General features: G+C 41.9%; 1 protein-coding gene across 1 annotated transcript; it reads left to right on the top strand.

Moving 5' to 3' along the window:
- Positions 1 to 7745: 7745 nt before the first annotated feature.
- On the top strand, positions 7746 to 13729 carry tas1r2.1 (taste receptor, type 1, member 2, tandem duplicate 1; the record flags this gene model as incomplete). The annotated part of the gene is made up of 6 exons (XM_079826880.1): positions 7746 to 7927; positions 8051 to 8348; positions 8478 to 9224; positions 9463 to 9675; positions 12515 to 12635; positions 12795 to 13729. The coding sequence occupies 6 exons, from the start codon at positions 7746 to 7748 to the stop codon at positions 13727 to 13729; spliced, it is 2496 nt and encodes an 831-aa protein (XP_079683006.1).
- Between the last annotated feature and the right edge of the window lie 8874 nt (positions 13730 to 22603).

Genomic DNA, 22603 nt, shown 5'->3' with positions numbered 1-22603 from the left:
CCCAACAGGACGTGGTTCCCGGAACTAGTGCTCCTCGCGACAGCACCTCCTTGGCCCATTCCTCTGAGGCAGGACCTTCTGTCTCAGAGACGGGGCACCCTATGGCACCCGCGCCCAGACCTCTGGAAACTCCATGTCTGGTCCCTGGACGGGACGCGGAGGTTCTAGGTGACCTACCGCAAGCGGTAGTCGACACCATCGCTTCCGCCAGAGCCCCCTCTACGAGACGGCTTTATGCGTTGAAGTGGAACCTGTTCGTCGACTGGTGCTCTTCTCGCCGAGAAGACCCCCGGAAGTGTTCGATCGGATCTGTGCTATCTTTTCTTCAAGACGGGTTGGAGCGAAGGCTGTCTCCCTCCACCCTCAAGGTATATGTTGCCGCCATCGCCGCAAGCCATGACCTCATTAATGGTGAGTCCTTAGGCAAGCATGATCTGATCGTCAGGTTCCTAAGGGGAGCGAGGAGACTAAATCCTCCTCGCCCTTCTTCTATACCCTCTTGGGACTTGTCTCTGGTGCTGACCGCACTGCAGAGGGCGCCCTTCGAGCCTTTACAGTCAGTAGAGCTTAAGATCTTGTCTCTAAAGACAATACTCCTGATTGCATTGGCCTCAGTTAAGAGGGTAGGGGACCTGCAGGCATTTTCGGTCGACGAATCGTGCCTGGAATTCGGGCCGGGTGATTCTCAGGTGACCCTGAGACCCCGGCCTGGATATGTGCCCAAGGTTCCCACTACTCCCTTCCGGGACCAAGTGGTGAGCCTGCAAGCGCTGCCTTCGGAGGAGGCAGACCCAGCCCTAGCTTTGCTCTGTCCCGTCCGTGCTCTCCGGACTTACGTGGACAGAACGCAAAGCTTCAGGACCTCAGAGCAGCTCTTCGTCTGTTACGGAGGACAGCAGAAGGGAAAGGCTGTCTCCAAGCAGAGGATGGCCCACTGGATAGTGGATGCCATCGTCTTGGCGTATGAATCCCAAGACGTGCCCTGCCCGCTCGGGGTTAGAGCTCACTCCACCAGGGGTGTAGCTTCTTCCTGGGCGCTGGCTCGTGGCGCCTCGCTGACAGACATTTGTAGAGCTGCGGGCTGGGCGACACCCAACACGTTCGCTAGGTTTTATAGCCTGCGTGTAGAGCCGGTGGCTTCTCGTGTGCTCGCTTCCCATAGTCAGCTTCACTGAACTGCCCGTTCTAGTGTCGGCTTGCTGCGCCATTCCCTTCCCCTGGAACGGATACGTGCGCTTATTTTCTCCAGTCGAGTTCCCCAGGATTGGCGAACCCTGTTGAGTCCTCCGCACCCCTCGGCAGTCGGATGTTGCGGAGCGTCCGACGCCAGGTCTGGCACTCGTATGCATTGGTGGAACTTGTGTCAGGCTGGGTTCCGTATGTCGTGACTCCTACGGCGGTCCCATACGTGTATTCTCCACGGTACAGCTCCCTACGGCAAGCTCATGTCTTTCCCTTGGCAGAATTCCTCTGCCGTCTCAGTACGGTGTCGTCCCCCGCCTGCATTAGGCTGGGGCCTCCCCTGGGACTTCGTATGTTGAGCTGCCCACGGCCAGCCCATACGTATTCTTTCCACATGGTAACTCCCTCTGGGCATGATGTGGCTCCCGCAGCGTCCTTCGGGCACGCTTTCCCAGCGTTATCCAATCAAGTCTGCTGAATGGGTCTTGCGGAACAGCAGTATGACTCTTCTGCCGTGAATCTTCCCGCCCGCTTCAGAACGGGGTCTGAGGGGCTCTCGCTGGGCGCTGGAAGTGGTAGTAACTGTGGCGTTTTCCATAGGGATCCCAATTCGTCGGTAATAGTGACCGACTGAAAGGGAACGTCTCGGTTACGTATGGTAACCCTCGTTCCCTGAAGGAGGGAACGGAGACGTACGTCCCGTCGCCACAGTTCCTTACCATCACTGCATGGCCGAGTCACTAGTTCGGCTCCTCAGTGAAAAACGTCAGTGCGATGCTCTCGCTTCCTGTTTATACCCCCGCGGGGCGGAGCGCGAGATGGAAATCTCGCACGCCAATGGCCCATTGGCCTGTTCTCTAAATCTCGAAGCTGATAGGGGCTCTCTAAAGTGATCCCAATTCGTCGGTATTACCGACGTACGTCTCCGTTCCCTCCTTCAGGGAACGAGGGTTACCATACGTAACCGAGACGTTTTATCCCTCAAGCTTATGAAATAAAATTTAATTGCATTATGATGAATTATTCAAAGATATCTGACCACTAAATTTTTCAACTAAACATCGAAATACATCTAAATAATAAACTAAATTAACCATTTAAACTAAATTACTGATCAAATTATTGATCTAAAGTCCACACTGTCACTGTATGATACTTGAAATTTTTCCAGAATGGCTATACAGCTGAATAAAATTATGCTGCATTATTTTCCTGTTTAACACTGTAAAGCTGCTTTGAAACAATCTACATTGTTAAAAGCGCTATATAAATAAAGTTGACTTGACTTGACCTTGTTATTGTTTTTTCTTTGTATATAATGTATGCAAACCCATATTTGTTTTATTATTAGGATTGTTAAAGATACAACCATGTAATTATAAAATAAAAGATTGGCCTATGAGTGACAGGTGCAGTAACAGCTCAAAGCATCAATAACTCCACAGCCTGACCTGTGCGGATTCCCTCAGAGTCTGCAACGAGGACGTCTTTCAGCTGCTCGAAGATCTCACCTTGGGAGAACACTGTTGATTTTATACTCTTAAAATGTAAGTTATCACTATTCAAAATTAAGATTACCCCAGAATGAATTGCATTGCTAGCCCACTAAAACACTTACAATAATAATAATAACAAATGCTGACCAATACTTAATTATATTACTTTTTTTTTTTTACTGAAAATTATATTGTTTTAGTAAAAAAAAGCAAAGTGCAACTTGTTGTTATATGACATAGCGAAGCATGAATACACACTAGACAAATGCAGCCGATGTGAATACCAATTTTCAGTCAAGCAATAAATAAATGCATGAGTTAATAAAATATTTTATTTACTGACAACAGTAGGAAACATTAATTAATGAGTAAAAGAATGAATAAAAGTAAACATTACAAATGAATAAGTCACCATGAAACAAAGCTTTATTCAAACGTATTGTTCTAACAAACCATCACGCATGTACAGACGGTGAGCCCCACATCTGCTGCCATCTCAACACAGCTGTGCCAATTCTGTGGCTTTATGTTGATGAAGCAGTTGACCACCGTGAACACATTCGCCTGTCCCAGCCCTCCATCATGTCCCCCTGAACCCCACAACCTTGAAGCACGAGTGGGAGAACGTGTGGGACAATCTCTGACTGCTGATGTCTGCTCCAAACATCCTGTTGTGAACTTCAGTTGTTTGTTGAAGAATAGACCAGGAGACGTCGGATTTAAGACAGAAGTGATTCTTTTTAATGAGAACTTTCTGTGCTGCAGGTCGTCCGAAAACAGTCTGATTTTAACAGCACAAGATAAATGCAATTTATCTACATTTCATGGGAAGTGGTTATACAGCAGAGCAGGGCCGGCTCTGTAAATCTGGAGGCCCTAAGCAGGATAATTTTGGGGCCCTGCCTTGCAGTGAATAATGGAGTATTGCACCGCAAACCAGCAACTGTATACAATCTAACACTTACACATTTCATCTGTATATCTTTTAACATGATTGCCTACAATTATTTTACTGCTTATTAAAGTACACTCACTGAAACAGTAAAAGTAAAGATTACAGATTTGCAAATTTCTTTCATACATAAGGTCAATTGGTTGTAAATAAATAAATGTTAATAATTTAGCATTAACAATATAGCTAACTTACAACATTAGCCATAGTGGTATGCGGCTCGCTCTGCTCTACTGAAGCAGCAGTAGAGTCACCTCCTCCAGCTGTTGAGGTTACAATATAATTTATAATAAATACAGTATGCAGAGTAGATAAAACACATTAATTTTAAATTAATATTAAAGTACAATTAGACAACATAGTGAATTATGATTATAAAACTAAATTTTTTATTGGCAAGAGGAAAATTAGCTATGTTGAAGTTGCGCACAAAACTATTCAAAAGAAAGGCAGTGGGAAATATTTACTTGTGTCATCTCTGGTGTCAGCCTCCTGAAATGTTTCTCCACGACCACCAAAATATTTAAGAATGGCTCCTCCTGAGAAAGTGACATTTTGTTTTTTACAATTATGTTAAGGGTAAATTAAAAGAAATCCAATGTTAAATTATATTATTTAATTATTGGTTGATTAACTCTTACATACTGTTCATATTTTAAACCTTCACAGCATGGAGTGAGATATTTTTTACCTTTTATGATTACATACAGTAATACATTCACTGTAAAAAAAAATCAGGTGCCCAATTGAAAATTTTCTAGTGAGCGATCACATCTAAAATTTTCAGTTGGCCAAATTTAATTTCTTGAATTTTAATTGAATTAAATTGCATCAATTCACATTAATTCAATTTGGCCAACTGAAAAATTTAGATGTGATCGCTCACTAGAAAATGTTCAATTGGGGACCTGCTTTTTTTTACAGTGTTCTTTACTAAAATTTACCACAAATCCATTTTGCTTTTAGGTGTCTTGTATCGATCATCATTCAATAATGTTTCAGAGAGGACACTGTGTTTTCTTTAAGTTTAAATGGTCTGGGCGATTTAGCTTAACAATATATAAAATATTTCATAATAGTATATAGATTAATATTTATTAATAATCTTTAATGAAGGCAAAACAGCAAATGTGTTTCCTCTCAGCGAGCCTGGTGCAGACTGTACAAATCAACAAAAAAATACATAAGGCTCTGTCACATGCAGTCTCCTCCACACAACACACAGGTCTCAAGCTCCTCCTCTCAGCTAGTCTGGCGCAAACTGCATATACATATACTGATGACACTTACTATTATCAGCAAAAATACTTTTAAATAAAAATGTGAAAATGAACTGAATAAATTATAAAATGCTCAATGTAATTGACAACATGAATTTCCTTTACATGCTTAACACAATCAATGTAAACACTATACCGGATGAATTATAATGAACATTATACACATACCTGTACAAATCAACAAAAAAATACATAAGGCTCTGTCACATGCAGTCTCCTCCACACAACACACAGGTCTCAAGCTCCTGTTAGCAGATAAACATACAGAAAATCCTGTAGACTAGCACGTGGAAACATGTCTACTTTAAAGCTTGCAAAAAGTCTGTTTACAAGGTTTACGTTCAATTGACATTAACTGCATGTTCACAACCTCAAAACTAACGCGTATACATGCATAAAACAAGGTTTGCATCATACAAAAACCAAAATAAATGTTTAAAACTGACGAGCAAAATAATACATTACCTCCTCTCAGCTAGTCTGGCGCAAACTGAAAGAAGCGCGTGCATGACGCCACAAAGCCTGCGACACTTTTAAAGTGACAGTACAGGTATTAACACTATGGTCTGAATACGACATCCAGCCATAAATATTGGCAATAGAACATCTTAAACGTATAGAAAACAATGTTCATCAGGATTTGGTGACATTTCAACCGTAAAAGTAAAGATATAATTTCAACCTGGTTACATATGCAAAAGCAAATTTTATCAAACTAAGTGTTTTTATCAAACTAAGTGACCATTGATGTGTAAACTGAATTTGGAGACACAGTGTGTAACATTGAAGTTATGACTTGTAGTAGGCTATACGCTTTTCGGGTTTTGCACTTTGCGGACAGTCCCTTCGGACTTGTCTCTCAGCCGCCTGCTCATATAGACCCAATTAATTTATATTATAAGGCTCGTTTTGAGGAAAAATAGGTTGCAGCTTGTTGTCTACGTTAAAGAGACATTGTGTTTTAACAACGTTTAGCTCACCGAACTCATTGAGCACTCGCCTAGGCTATAGCCTAAGCCCAAGTTCAAAATAACTCTAACCGCTCATTTAATGGATACAATATTGTTAACGTAGCCTACTGAGCTGTTTGAAACGGCCCGTGGGACATCTATCTTTGCGAGGGAACGCAAATATCTTTGCGAGGGAACGCAAAGTTTTGCGTGGGAACGCAAATATCTTTGCGAGGGAACGCAAAACTTTTGCGAGGGAACGCAAATATCTTTGCGAGGGAACGCAAAACTTTTGCGTGGGAACGCAAATATCTTTGCGAGGGAACGCAAAACTTTTGCGTGGGAACGCAAAGTTTCTCGGGGGAACGCAAATATCTTTGCGAGGGAACGCAAAGTTTCTCGGGGGAACGCAAAAGTTTTGCGAGGGAACGCAAACGATTTGGAAAAAAAATATCCTCCCATCCCAATTTTTTTCCACCACTACGTCCCTTTAGGGGCTCCGTACAAAGGAATCATTAACTGTAACGGTTTTAGTCTGATTATGCCATTTCTTAGGATTTTTTCAAAAGCGGGGGTGAAGGCTAACAGGATAAATAACACAGATAAGCCATATATTGTCGCGATTGTGTGTTTATTATCTTCAAATGTGTCTATCTGCATGTTATAGCGATTTCTGGAAGCTGTTTATGTCATTGTCACATTATATCGTCTTCATGCGTGCTATATATGGACTACATGTGCACAGAGCGCCCTCCGGCTGCCAGTATGAACTGAAAACACAACAGATTGAAATAATAACATTTCTCTGTATAGAAATTGACACAGACATATGAGAATCTATCAAAATAAGTCCTTGTCCGTGCTCCTAACAAATTTGACCTTAAGACCTCTTTTAAGGGTTAAGATGCTTTCTGAATTACTTTTTTCTTTACTAGGATTTTTTTTAGTTAATTTTAAGAGTAAACGCCCTTATTTCAAAGAATTTTCTTAGAATTTTGTCTCTAGGAGCTACTCTTTGCATTAATATTCTTTATGAATACGGGCCCAGGACTGTACATAGTACATTATAATACATTATGGAAAATCTGGTTCTGATAGTATGCAGTCCTGTTATACTATCAGTAAGTGACACTGATGATGTAATGTGACACTTGTTGGATGACAAATCTGGATTATTGTCATATGCAAAAGTAGTATTTAAATGTATGCAGGAACTGGGTTAAGCAAATTTAATGTAAATGTAAAATATGCGTTAACCTTCCTGACTTAAGGTCACTGTTTCCCTAATTCAATAGCAGTGGATTTCCTGAAATAACAGATAGTGGAGCTGATTTTACCCTAGTTCATTGGAAATCCATGAATTAACTTTTTCAGCATTTCATCATTTAGCATTTTCAGCCTCCAGGAAAAGCATTAACTGTTTGTTTGTTTGTTTGTTTGTTTTTTATTGTTATTCAAGATGTGATGTAACAACACTGTAATCACCTCAACAGAAGCTGTATATAATCTCAGAATGTATACACATCATCAAAGTATTTTTTTGTTGTTGTTTTTTCTCACCACCTCAACTGGGAAACCTGACTAATCCACCTGTAAAACCCCTGCTGAGAGTTAAGATGGATGCAGTTTGTTTCACAAGAGTTTGATTTAATTTGTACATTTATTTTTGAGGAGATATTTGTGGTGTAATGCTCTACTTAATAACTGATTGACATATGCTTTGTGAGTTTAGATATGGAAATGGGCATTTGTATCAGTGAATATAGTGGTTTAACCAAATAGAAATGTGTTTTAAGCAAATGAAGTGTAGTATATCAGCCTGATTTCTCTCAAACGGCCAGCCACTGCACAGCCCTGTTTCAAGATTAACGGTCCATCTTTAACCATGCTTCACAGTAGCATTTACGTTTTCCTTTTGCGCTTAAGTAATTGTTTCTTTTTTAAAGTTTCTTGGTCAACATCTGACTTCAGCTTGGATGGAGATTACTTATTGGGTGGCCTTTTTGCTTTACATGAAATTGACCAAGTAACACCCCTTTTCACCCCAGAGACCACTGAATGTTTCAGGTAAGCAATGACCTTTTATCAGTCTAGAATTATCACACAATACTGTAAATCAAAGTAGCATTTCACATTTCTAGACTGAATTTTCAATGACATGCTATTAATTACCTCATTGATGTTTTCAAGGCACAGTTCCTCAACATCTGGCTATCAGATGTTGCAAGTGATGAGGTTTGCTGTTGAAGAGATTAATAATTCCACCACTCTTCTGCCCAATGTTTCTCTGGGCTATGACATTTTTGACCATTGTTCTAATACAAAGAATTTTCGTTCAGTCTTAAGTTTTATCTCAAATAATGGATCAATAAAACCTAAAGAAAAACTCAACAACTATCAGCCTAAAGTGATTGCTTTAACAGGGCCATATGGAAGCACAAGAACTATTACTATTGCACCACTGATCACAATGGACCTCATACCAATGGTAAATCTTAAAAAGTTTACTTACAAAAAATGTATATGCCTACTGTTTGTTCAGAACTACCAAGTTACTATATATTTACTATAAATGCTAAATTAATTGTTTATTATAGTGTTTTCTTCTCTTTCAAAGGTGAATTATGGAGCTTCTAGCTATGCATTAAGCAATAAACTTCAGTATCCCTCTTTTGTAAGAACAGTGCCCAGCAATAAAGACCTGATAGAGATGATTATTCACATAATCCGATGGTTTGGATGGAACTGGGTTGCCTTTCTTGGTAGCCAAGACAATTACAGTTCAGATGGACTAAAGCTGTTTAACAAGTATATAAGCAATACTGGCATTTGTTTGGCCTATCAAGAGGGTCTAAGCCTAAATGCAAACTACAGTCTAACACTTAAAAAGATTGATATGCTCAACATTAAAGTAATAGTGGTTTTCGCTGTGCCACAATATGCAGTCAACATAATCAAAACAGCCATAGTAGAGAACATACGAGACAAAGTATGGATTGCAAGTGAAACATGGGCTATGAATCAACAACTTCCAAGAGAGCCAGAAATTGGGAAAATTGGTACAGTCATTGGCATTACGGAGAGATTGTTGTCATTACCTGGATTTGATCAATTCATCTATAAAGACAGGGGAACAACTAATGTTAATTATAAAGCTGAGAGTGAAGTCCAGGGTAAGATTAAGACATGTAATCAAGTTTGTGATTACTGCACATTGTTGACCGCAGAGGACATTATAAATGAGAATCCTTCATTCTCCTTTGCCATCTATGCTGCCATATATACCATAGCTCATGCATTACATAAGGTTCTGCAGTGCAACATTAATAAATGCCACAAGAACACAATGGCTAAGCCATACATGGTAAGTGAATTTATTTGAATCCATGTACTATTATTCATTATTTTAATAACAATATTTTAATTAATTAAATAATTAGCAATGTTTATATTTTTAAGGAAATTGCATATTATATAAATGATATTGTATTATTGTTTTATTGTTTGTTTTATTTAATAATTACACAATAACTTGTTATTAATGTTATAGTAATATTATACTAAATATTTTTTCTTGTTTATTTGAATACACTTCACAACAGCTTCTTGGAGAAATTAAAAAGTTGGATTTTCCACTCAATGACCGTCAGGTGAAATACGATGATCATTATGATCCAACAATCAGTTACGCAGTTGTGCTTTGGCACACTGATGTGAATGCTCCACAGTTTGAGATGGTGGGCACATATGATACATATCCAGAAACTATTTTTACCATCGACAACTCTCTTTTTCCCTGGCGTAATAATGCTTCTGTAAGCCTTATTTATTTATTTATTTATTTATTGTTTGGTGAACCTTAACTAAACATTTAGCTTTGTAGATAACTTTTTCTCAATAAGTTATACATATTTCTCCAAACAAAGGTCAATAGGCTCAAAACAAATAACAACCATCTAGCAAATTCATGCAGTTTTATTTCAGCTAACACATGAAATGCAAATACTGATGTCAAAACTAGTCTAGTATTGAGCTTTGGTTCTAAAGAAAGGATGGTGGGAATTCACTTGAATTCATGCCTGGAACACGTATGCATCAATATCTCTGCAGGCCACTTGGAAAAGAGTTACTTTGACATAGGGGTTGTTTTGAACATCCTCTATCTCCAGGATAAATCTCACAAATGGATTCAGAAATTAAGAATATAGTGGAAGCAGCATCATCACAAAATGTAGGTGATTTTCTAACCCACAATGAGTGGTGGCAGATGGTCTCTTATGCAAGGCAAGTTGATACCATTTGTATGAAGATGATGGATTTATTTAAGTTCTCTGTTAACTGTTCTGAAAGCAAGATCTGTTACATTTATGCATAGTGTTTAAGGGAATTACGCAATTTGTATTTTGCAATTTGCAGTGCATTTTTGGAAATTACATTGTGTGGCGGAGAACGTCTCGGTTACGGATGTAACCCTCGTTCCCTGAGGAGGGAACGGAGACGTAACGTTAGTGACTAACGAATGGGGGTTTCGCTTAGAAGCCTATCAATTTCGAGTTTAGAGAAAACGCCCAATGGCGTGCCAATGCCATGGGCATGCGGAATTTGCATACGTAACTCCGCCTCACTGCGTGAGTATATAAGGAAGTACGAGGCAATATCGTATTATGTTACCTGCTTGAGGAGCCAAGACTGAACTCCTGCGTTCCAGGTAGCACAGCTGATGTGGCAAGGGGACGTTACGTCTCCGTTCCCTCCTCAGGGAACGAGGGTTACATCCGTAACCGAGACGTTCCCTTTCGTTCAGTCACTACGACGTAACGTTAGTGACTAACGAATGGGGGTCCCAATATAATCCCGCCACTCAGCTGTCTTCCAGCGCCCTGCGTAAGTGTAAGTACCCTGTCGTAAGACTAGTACGGACGAAGGACTCCCACTTAACACAGGAATACCAAGGTACACTGGGAAGCATATCCCAGTGAGGGAATGCCAAAAATGCCTACCCGTGGGGAGGACTTAAGAGACACATATGACCCGCTGAGGGCTGCATATGGAAGATCTCTAGGGTACCAGCTGAAGGTGGATTTTTAACCCTAGGGGTGGCGGGGACACGCCAAGGGAAGAAACCCGCTCACCGCACACAGCAACTTGGCTTGGTAAGCCTGAAGAGTTGCCATGGTATGCAGAGAAGCGGCGGCCTGCCCCGCAGCTCTATAGGACTTCGCCACCAGGGATGACGAAAACCTACAGGCTTTGGAGGGGTGCTTTGGGTCACCACGCCAGGACGAAGCGCTCTGTGGACACAGTTGCATCGCAACAGAACGTTCGACTGGGGGGACCCCAGTGTACCCATGAGCCGCGGCTCCATCGAGGGAGGTGAAGGCGGAAGAGTTCGCCAAACGTTCACGGGAAGACAACAGGGACTTCCAGGAACGCGCGACCTCTTCATGCACCTCGGGGAAGAAAGGTATTGGAGGAGCGGCCGGACGGGTGTCCGGATGCGCCGCCCCCAAAAACCAATCATCCAACCGCGAATGCTCGGGCTGAGGCGGAGGGTTCCACTCCAGTCCAAGCGCTGCGGCGGCCCGAGACAGCATGGCTGTCAATTCTGGGTCCGACTCGGGCAATGCTGGCGCACCCGAAGGTGGCAGCACAGCCGAATCATCATCCTCAGATGACTCCAGCCCACCTTGTGATGCGGCGATAGACATCACTTCCTCTTCCGCCGTGCCAAACGCCACAGTCGGGACAGCAGGAGCCGGCCCCGATGTAGACGCCTGAGCACGGACCGGGTCAGGTGCATGAGAGGGGGGTGTGGGCCGAGGAACTAGCGTCGGAGCATTGTTCCACACCGTCACCCTCAGATCACCCTGGTCACCAGCCAAAGTGCCGCCTCCAGAGGAGACCGCAGATTGGGGGGTGGCGGAGGGGACTCTCGTTCCGGCATCAGCACGGAATTCACGGAGTCTAGATCGAAGCACCGAGATGGCCAGGTTCCCGCAGAGGGAACATGAGTCATCCACAAGCGCTGCCTGAGCGTGCTGAAAGCCCATACACGTCACGCAGCGCTCGTGCCCGTCAAAAGAGAAAAGCGATCCACCGCACCCAGAAGTGCACGGACGAAACATCCTGAAAAGGACGTGTCACTTGCAAGCTCTTTTGTGAGAGGAAACTTTGCAGTCGATGCCGAAGCGCCCAGGGAAACACACACCAGCTGTCAGGCGGACCACTGCACAGATCAGCAGGCAGGAAGTATGCGATCACTGGAACGCGCCGTCACACCAACACCGACTGGAAAGCTGCTCGTCTCGAAGAAGCTGACAGAGTCTCAGAAGGCTGTAGGAGTGAAGAGGTAGGTACTCTTGGCTCCGAAAGCAGAAACATAATGCGATATTGCCTCGTACTTCCTTATATACTCACGCAGTGAGGCGGAGTTACGTATGCAAATTCTGCATGCCCATGGCATTGGCACGCCATTGGGCGTTTTCTCTAAACTCGAAGTTGATAGGCTTCTAAGCGAAACCCCCATTCGTTAGTCACTAACGTTACGTCGTAGTGACTGAACGAAAGGGAACACTGATCTTAGTTTGGAGAGATGTGTAAAATTGATTGAGGAAAATGTTTAACTTTAATAACACATTTTCCCATTCCTTAAAGGTTCCTTTCTCTAACTGCTCTATTGAGTGTAAGGAGGGATTTTCAAGGCAACCTGAAGGTTTTCATAGTTGCTGTTTTACATGTAAAAAATGCCCACGTAACAGCTATGTGGATTATTCTCGTAAGTACTATAGGTGCCGGTCAATAACAACAACATTTAAGCTTCTTCAGTCCATTCTATCACCACAATACTTTTGGATGTGTATTTTTCCTACATCACTATTATGGCTTTTGGCAAAATGGTATTACTAAAGATTCATATTATTTTACTGTTTTTCAGGGGACCCCTATACCTGTTTTCCATGTGCAGAAAGTGAATGGTCTGATGAGGGCAGCACAACATGTAAGAAACGTTCTGTTGTCTATCTACAGTTCTCAGAAATCTCCTCCATCGCTGTCATGGTTTCTGCCACATGCCTAATGATTTTACTCATTGCCATATTTTGCCTTTTCACCTATAATTACAACACACCAGTGGTGAGGTCTGCTGGTGGTAGCATGTGTCTTCTTATGTTGATATGTTTGATTATGTCTAGCATGAGTGTGTACTTTTTTTTTGGACAACCCACATTTGCACATTGCCTCCTGAGAAATGCCATATTTGCATTTTTCTTCACTGTCTGTCTTTCTTGTTTGACGGTCCGTTCGTTTCAAATTATTTGTGTTTTTAAAATGGCTGCTCAGTTCCCTAAGGTGCATAGCCTTTGGGTAAAGCACAATGGACAGTGGCTCTTCATTGCATTTTCTTCTGCCATTCATTTAATTTCTTGTATAATATGGATGACTGCCTCTCCTGACAAACCAATCGCTGACTCGTGGACTTTTAAAGATCAAATTATGCTCATCTGTGAAATGGGGAACACTATAACATTTACCATTGTTGTGTTTATAAGTTGGTTTCTTGGTTTCCTGTGTCTCCTTTTTTCTTACATGGGAAGAGATCTGCCGAAGAATTACAATGAGGCCAAATCAATAACTTTCAGTCTCATTTTGTACTATCTGAGCTGGATTGTATACTTCACAGCATACCTCTCTGTCAAAAGCAAGTACATCATGCTTTTGAATGCAATGGCCCAGATATCTAGTATATATGGAATTCTCTTCAGCTACTTCATACAAAAATCTTACATTATAATATTCCAACCTCAAAAGAACACCCCAGCATACTTTCAAACATCTATTCAGAATTACACACAGACCATTAGTAGGACTTAGAACACAACAATGCAAAGATGCAGATAGGGTCATCCACAAGGGAATTGCAGTGGCCATTTTTTAAGCACAATTGTAGACATTCTGTTACCACAATCTTAAACACATGGAAATGGTAGAGAAGGAAGATAAATTCTGGGGTTTATTCTGTACTATAACAAATGTGATATATATATATATATATATATATATATATATATATATATATATATATATATATATATATATATATATATATATATATATATATATATATATATATATATATATATATATATATATATAAAGAGCAAAAAAAGCAACTGTTCCTCACATGCTAGCATTTACATTTAAGTGTTAATGTAAACACAAATGCTTGCTTTTTACATGTAATAAAGAACATTTTCAAAACTTCTATAACTCAGTGTCTAAGTAATAAATATAGATTTGTGAGGTTTGGATTGTCAGTCTTGCATCTTTGATGCCATAATTACCATAAATTCAAACCCACATTTGTAACAATATATAATAGTGTACAACGGGACTAAAGGGACACCTTTAAAAATGTGCTTTTCACTACTCCCATAGTGTATGATTGCAGTAAAAAACTTTTTTATTGAACATTGATGGAGCAACATGTTTTGTGTGAAAATAAATAATAAAAGTTTTTTTTTTTTGTTTAAATATCTTATAATGGGGTACAAGGCACAAAGTATTGATACAAATACTTTAGCTAAAGTAATATGTTTTTATGTATTATATGATATGATTAATATCATGTATTCTTTTAAATATGATGGTTTCATTACAAATATGATGATTATCCCTAAGGTGGACATCCAACTTGATAACCCAACACATCTAACCATGTCATGTCAAACTATGGAAAAGTCAGGCAGCTCTTTATTATCATGTTAAATATTGTGTTTTAAAGTGGAAATGAAGCAGTCAGTCAAGGTTACATTATTTACTAAAGTGATTTCCACTTTAATAAAAAAAAATATACAACAAACACAATTCATTTAACCATTTTAAAGAAAAAAAATGATGTTTTGTTATAGCTTTTGGAGCAAGGGTGCCACCATCTTGCAATACCACAGTGTGTGACGTCACAGAGGTGGTTTACTCCGTTGACCAGTGAAGTAATATAAGCATTTCTTTAGTTGGGCTTGCTTAGTTGGGGACACAAAATATTCAACTATATGACTGATTTGCCCGCATTGACTATATGATAATTGAACTGAGCTGGATGACATCACTGTTTGCTCCAGAGCGGCTGTACAGTCAAATAAATTTCTGTTGCATTATTTTCCTGTTTAACACTGTGAAGCTGCTTTGAAACAATCAGCATTGTAAAATGCGCTATATAAATAAAGGTGAATTGAATTTTTAACACACGCTTGTTTTGAAATGGAGGAAGACGAACTTGAAACAACGAGCGGAAACACTGGAGCGTCCTGTTAACAGCAGGTAAGCTAATTGTATTCGCAGGTGAAAATAAAATATGTTACCACTACTGGTGAACGAGCCAGTGTAATGCAAATATGTCTGAAAGGTCTAACATAACAATAAGTTGCCACATGAACGATACCGAGCGATAAATGTGACAACATGCCCCATAGGTGTGGCATAATGTAACGTGAGGGGCACATTAAAACATGACCATATGACAGCTTAAAATGTTATCTGATATAATGAAAAAAAAATATCCATGACAAACTAAAATATTTTGTCAATAAAATATAATTATTAACTTTTTCAAATAAAATAATGGCATTTTTAATCATAAAATATTTAATCATAAAATTTTTAATCATAAAATATTTAAAAAAATTAGTTTGACCACAAACACTGCAAAACACAACTATACAGCATAGTTAAATCATAAAAATAATTAATAACTTCTGAATATTGACTCATACTGTCATTATTCACCTTTTTCTCATGGTTTCTCAATAGAATTTATAAAAGTATAGAATAGAATAGCATAGTTCTAATAGGGGCTCATTGTAACGCTGTGTTACAACATACCCCACTTGCGCAACTGGAATTTAAACCCGGCTTGTGTCTTCTAGTCAAGTCAAGTCAACTTTACTTATATACCGCTTTTCACAATGCAGATTGTTTCAAAGCAGCTTCACAGTGTTAAACAGGAAAATAAATCAACAGAATTTGATTCGGCTGTACAGCCGCTCTGGAGAAAATGGTGATGTCTTCTAGCTCATTTCAATTATCATATAGTGACAATGTGGGCAGATCAGTAATTTAGTTGATGTAGTTAATTTAGTTTAGTAGTTAAATTTGTTTGGATATTTAGTTGAAAATGCAGTGTCCCCAACTGAGCAAGCCAAGCCAAAGGCGACAGGTTGCAAGGAACCAAAACTCCATCATGTGGCATAATGGAGAAAAATAAACCTTGGGAGAAACCAGGCTCAGTCGGGGTGCCAGTTATCCTCTGGCCAATTAACAAACAGTGTATGATTATTATTCTGGCAACCTTACAGGTCAGAAGTCATATTAGATCGGAATATACGAAAGATCGGAGGCATCACGCCGGAGACAGGTTTATTGAGGATGACATGTCGATTAAAAAATTATTAAATAGGAATGTTCGAAAGATCGGAGTCATCATGCCGGAGACGGGTTTATTAAGGATGACATGTCGATTAAACAATTATTAAATAGGAATATTCGAAAGATCAGAGTCATCACGCCGGAGATGGGTTTATTGAGGATGCCGTGTCAGTGAGGCAATTTCAGGGGGCAGACTAATTGACACAGTCTCTGCAGACACTTCAGGGATGCGTTGGTCATGTCTGGGTGCAGGTCCACCATCTGATCTGGATCCGGTTGACTGCAGTAAACCTTGGGATAAACAGAGAGACTAACATTAGTGTAGATGCCATTTTTTTATGATGTAAGGAGTACCTCAGGTGTTATGGGAAGTGTTCCCGGTTCCGGCTGACCTAGTTAATGCAGCCTAACAATCATTTAATTGATTTGATATATAATGTAAGAATAATGTAAATTAAAAATGTTTTATGTGTATGCCATAGTAAAGAGATGTGTTTTTAGTCTAGATTTAAACTGACAGAGTGTGTCTGCTTCCCGAACAATGCTAGGAAGATGGTTCCAAAGTGTAGGTGCTAAATAGGAAAAGGATCGACCGCCTGCAGTTGATTTTGATATACTAGCTATTATCAAATGGCCAGAATTTTGAGACCACAATAGACGTGATGGAGTATAATGTGTACTGGGGAGCCAAACCATTTAGTGGTTTGTAAGTAATAAGCAAGATTTTAAAATGTATGCAATGTTTAATAAGGAGCCAGTGCAGTGTTGACAGAACCGGGCTAATTTGGTCATACTTCCTGGTTCTAGTAAGAACTTGAGCTGCTACGTTTTGGACCAGCTGCAGTTTATTTATTAAGCGAGCAGGGCAACCACCCAGTAGAGTGTTACGTCCCCGGTCTAGGGTCGGAGACGCTAAAATAAAATAAAGAAATCCAACACCGTTTCTACTGTGTTTGTGATCTTATTTATTCTTTCTTTTGTCAGAACTTTCTAATAGACAATGTGAGGTAATAACGGGATTGGGTAATGCCAAAAAAATAAACAAAACTTAATGCTAACTAAACCCAATCTCTAAATAATCTAAAAGATAGAAAAAAGGAATAAACAAACAACAGCATTCCCTGACTCCCTGTCTAGCCAAAAACAGGATAAAGCGGAATTAACAATAACTCCAAAGCAAAAGACACAGTAATAATTACAAGAAGTACAATAAGGAATCAAAAATAGCGGCATACTCGCCGTCTCATGAAACAGAAAAGAAAACGGGGAAAGAGAAAAAAATTAATGGTAGAGAACAAAAACCACAGGCTAAGGAACAAAGGTTTAAACAACAAGGAACCTATACAAAGGAGTTCTAAACAACAGAATAATTCAACAATGAGACTCCTAATTCACAGAACACAGCAACACCAACAACAACAACAACCCTGCTCTCTCTCTCTCCCCAGTCTCTTCGTGTCCAGATATTTAAAAAGACGTGGGGCCTCGGATGGCGAATCAGCAGGCACATCCTCATACGTCCAATAAGGGCGGAGACCTAAGAGCAAGAGGAGAGAGAAATGTAGCACTCTATACTACCATTTGTCTAGAGTGCTCTGGGTTCGTTATGGATTACTGAATGTAGTTCAAAAGGAGGATTGAATAAAACACAGAATGTCACCCTACTCAGAGAAAAAAATGAATAAAGAAATAGGTGAAAAATGAACTTTCACTCAAGCTTAATACACAGAGGATGACTTTACATAAATTGTATGAGTATATTCAACCCTTTCACATCACTTTAAATGTAGTTTCAGTCAGAAAATTAAACTTCACTTGGCCCAGAACCTTGTTAAGGTATTATACACACAAAAAAACAAAAATAAAATAAGGTGCAGGCCTGAATGACGCTCGTATGCGTTGGAGCAGGAAAAAATATGCCGCTTCACTCTTAATAGAGCCAACAATAATTGAAACGATTAACGTTACTCACACTCACAGTCCAACCAACCACGAATCCAGGAAGAGAATAGGGTAAGAGGAAGAAGAAAGATCGTGCTGCACCATATTCGGATATCAACACTCGTCGTGCGGTCCCGATCAGGGAATCCAGCTTTGCCAGGGGAACTTTCAGGAATTCCTGGGCACCTAAAGCGCTACTTGGGTATCGCCTCCAATGCTGCCGAAGGAGCTCAGTCTCCGGTTAATCCACGTCATTCCTGACTAACAAGTGCGTCACATACAGTCTCATGGATTTAACACAAGCACATGCATGCATACCGGATAAACTAATGAAGAGTTTAATATACTTGAACTTCTGGCCGAAATTACATAAACTCTCTCCTATTAGTTAACGATATATCACTGCATTTGCTTTACTGCGTCACACTCTGTCTGTGTCCCAAAGTGAAGGGTGCGCACTTCGAAGGCCGTGCACTACGAAGGCCAGGCCAGGCCTTCAAAGTGCACGAAGTGCACGAAGGGCGAACCAAGGCACAGGGTTGCCAGGTCCAAACAAAAAAAAACTCCAATTGTTAATCAAAAGTAGCGGAATCACGCCCAAAATGCAGCAAAACGCAGGGTGCGGCCGGGAGAAATATTGCAAAAGTAAAGACAACTTAAACCTGTGGACTATAGGCTACAAACAAACCACATCAACAGTAAATGCAGCCCAACTCCAGACTTGGCAACACTGAACCGAGGGGCGTTAAATGGGCTATAGCAGGTGTGTGACAACTGACAGCGGACGTTCGTGAGGAGATTTTAAAAAGAGAAATGGAGCAGAAAAGTTTTTTTTTGTTGTTGTGCTTTTTATGAGTTTTGTTTGATTTTGACATGCTTCAAAGCCTGCGACGATGGGAGACCGGACCATAAGCACGTAAATATGTAGGCTATGGTTAAATATTTAATCGTTAAGTAAAATATATTGTAACATTTAACATAAGAAATAAACTGTTAACTAATAGTTTATTTCTTATGTTAAATGTAACTGTTACAATATATTTTAAACATTTATATATTTACGTCCAAGTCTTTATTATTTTTTATTCAACTCGCATCATCATGTAGCTAGTTTTTATGACATGCAAGCCGTCGACCGATTCAGCCCCAGAGGACAGTGGAAATATGCACTCATCCCAGAAAAAGAGGTTGTCCCACTGGCACAGGCCTTATGGGTCTTTATTGTGCATTATTCCCCATCCCGGTCCAGCTCCACCAGCGTCTCCCGCTCAGCTCAATTAAAGTGTATACAAATGTTTTCTTCTGTTTTAGCTGTTAATTTAGATTTCTGTTGTTTCTGATGTTAAACTTAAATTATATTGTAGGTCTATAAATAGTTGTAAAAATAGTTTAAGTAATGTATAGACCCATTTATTTTAATTTACACATTTTAATTTACATGACGAAAATACATGTATGAACATATATGAATTTGTTTAATGTACAAATCATAACTTGCATTACAAAAATAAACAATGTACAGAACAACCACTTCTCTTTTATTTAGCCTACACATTTCAAGTTAACGAAAATGAACAATAGACAGCAATTACTTTGTTACATTTACAAATATATATATATATATATTATATATATATATATATTGTGACAAGTGTCCCAAGCTCTCATCAGCATCACCCTGGAAACGGAGCAGGCACACCTGCACCCGCTCATCACGGGCTGAGCGGTCACACCTGCGCCCCATCAAGCTCTGGCTTTAGAAGCCGCACCGACGAACACAGAGGTGAGAGATGTCTCCAAAGACTCGGCTAACATATCTCTGTTATTTTCCCAGACAGCAGTGTGTGACCGCCAGCCATCACTTCGCACGGACTCCACGGACCCACACAGCGCTGCACACAGAGAGGAAGAGAGAGAGAAGGCCGAGCACCGAGCACTGAGCACCGGAAAACCTCTCACATTTTTCCCACCTTGTTGATTAATAAAATCCACCCTTCGGGGAACTTCCCTCTATCCTCGTGTCGTGTACTTCCTCGCCCCGTCACACTGGTGGAGAATGCAGGCATTGCAGTGAAGAAGTACCGACCGGGATCCCTCCACATTCGTTGTCACCCCATTCGGATTACTATGGACGTTTTTTTCTGTTTGTTTGGCTCACTTTCCCTTCCTGTTTCCCTAGGCAGTGCTCCTCCACCCCCCCACGAGATGGAAGAACTGCTCAAGCACCTCCGCCAGCAGCAGATCGTGGAGCACATGGCCTCCCGACAAGGGGAAACGGAACGCGAGTTCGCTGCACTCCGCATGGCCGCTGCCCCGCGAACTCCGCTACCTGACCCCCGTGCCCAGGATGCACAGCTCATCCCCAAGATGACGGCGCATGATGACGTCGAGACGTTCCTCCAGATGTTCGAGACGATCACCGCCCGGGAGGCGTGGCCCAGGGACGAGTGGGCACGGATCGTGGCGCCGTTGTTGACGGGAGAGGCGCAACGGGTGTACTTTATGCTTACCCCCGAACGGAGCGATTCATATGAAGACCTGAAGAAGGAGATCTTGGGGCGGGTTGGGTTATCGCCCATTAGCGCCGCCCAACTCTTCCATGACTGGTCCTACAACCCACGGCGGCCGGCCCGTGCTCAAGTCACCGACCTCTCACGCCTCGCCCAACACTGGTCACTGGCCGGGGGTCCCACCGCACACCAGGTAGCGGAGCGCATAGTGGTCGACCGCCTTCTACGGGCTCTACCCCGCCCTATCCGGCAGGCAGCCGACATGCGGAACCCCACCAACATCGACGAGCTGGCGGAGGCCACCCAACACCGGAAGGTTGGGGAGCGAGCGTCACCTTTTCACCGAAGGGTGGTCCAGGAGCGACGCACGCCGGAGTGCACCCAGCGACCAGGAAGCAGGCCGGCGGTTCCTGGCCCGCAGGACGAGCCCATGCCCACCGAAGCTCCCCACTCCCCTGGACAGGCTTGGCTGGCAGACTGTGCCGTACACGCAGAAGCTCCGAAACAGGCCTTCTTCATGCCAATCTTTAGTGGCAGCAGTGATAGTCCTGCCATATTTAAAGCGAAGGGGAGCCTTGGGCAGAGCAGGAGTCTTTGGGCGCCTAGGACGAACCAGAGCCCCACCCACATTTGTACCACCCACATGTGTCCCACCCACAGGTACATGGCCCCCCCAAAAAAAATTATTTGGGGAATTCAGGGGTGGAGTGGAGGGCTCGTGGAATGGGGTGGTCTCTTGGGTTGGAACTGCCTCGTTGAAGGCTGGATTGGCCTCGTTGAATGCTGGAGCGGCCTCGTTGAAGGCTGGAGAGAGGCCTCGTGGAAGGCTGGAGAGAGGCCTCGTGGAAGCCTGGAGCGGCCTCGTGGAAGCCTGGAGCAGAATCCAGGAAACACGGATCGGGCACAGGAGAGTCTGGAGCGGAATCCAGGAAAGACGGAACGGGCACAGGAAAGTCTGGAGCAGTCTGGAACAACAGGAAAGTCTGGAGCGGAATCCAGGAGACACGGAGCGGTCACAGGAGAGTCTGGAGCGGAATCCAGGAGACACGGAGCGGTAGGATCGCTCCCAAAGTCTATCAACCACCGCTCCAGTGAATCTGCCGTGGTAGCGGCCGTCATGACCTGAGACGGGGGCTTTGCGGCAGCTCTCCTCTTCCGCCTGGGCTTGGGGATAGGCAGGACCTTCCCGGCAGGCCCACTGGAGGGATATACGGAGGAAACTGGCTGAGGGTGAACTGAACAGGCAGCGAGCTTTTCTGTGGGGACTGGATGAGGAAGACACGTATTCTTAGGAATCTCTTCTACAATCTCGAACTCTGAACAATTTAGGATAAATATCAGGTTGATTGTCTCGACTAGGGAAAAGGAACAGGCAGGTTCCAGGAAACGAATGGTGTCCTCGTCCAGGCCCATCAGAAAAAACGCGTTAGTAGACATTACACATTAGTAGAAGTTATGAGGTCCAATCCCACAATTTCGCATTGTTCTCTTGAACAAATTTCTCGTCTTTGACCACTACTAGAATATCCCCCATCTTTCACTGGCCAGATTACTCTACTTTTGTAACATTCATGCTGATAATTACATCCACTGTAGCAATTATGGACGCAGACATATAGATGAGTTAATCTTCCAATGATTCGATCAAATTAACATCCTTTTCAACAAAGCACAATTCAGCTCCAGGAATTCATCATCATCACGAGGGAGATGGGGGCTCGATTCTGCCCGGAGCTACCAGTTATAGTTAATAATTAACTGACTTCCTATGGACTCGAAACTCAAGTTATCGAGGAAGGACAGAGGACTTTTGTGTTCACAAGACAAAGAAACAAACCAGATCTCTGTCTTTGCATGACCAGTAAATGAACTC

This window comes from Gobio gobio (assembly GCF_949357685.1).
Source record: "Gobio gobio genome assembly, chromosome: 10".
NCBI lineage: Eukaryota > Metazoa > Chordata > Actinopteri > Cypriniformes > Gobionidae > Gobio > Gobio gobio.
Note: the sequence above shows the minus strand (reverse complement) of the source record. Positions and strands in the feature narration are given on the sequence as shown.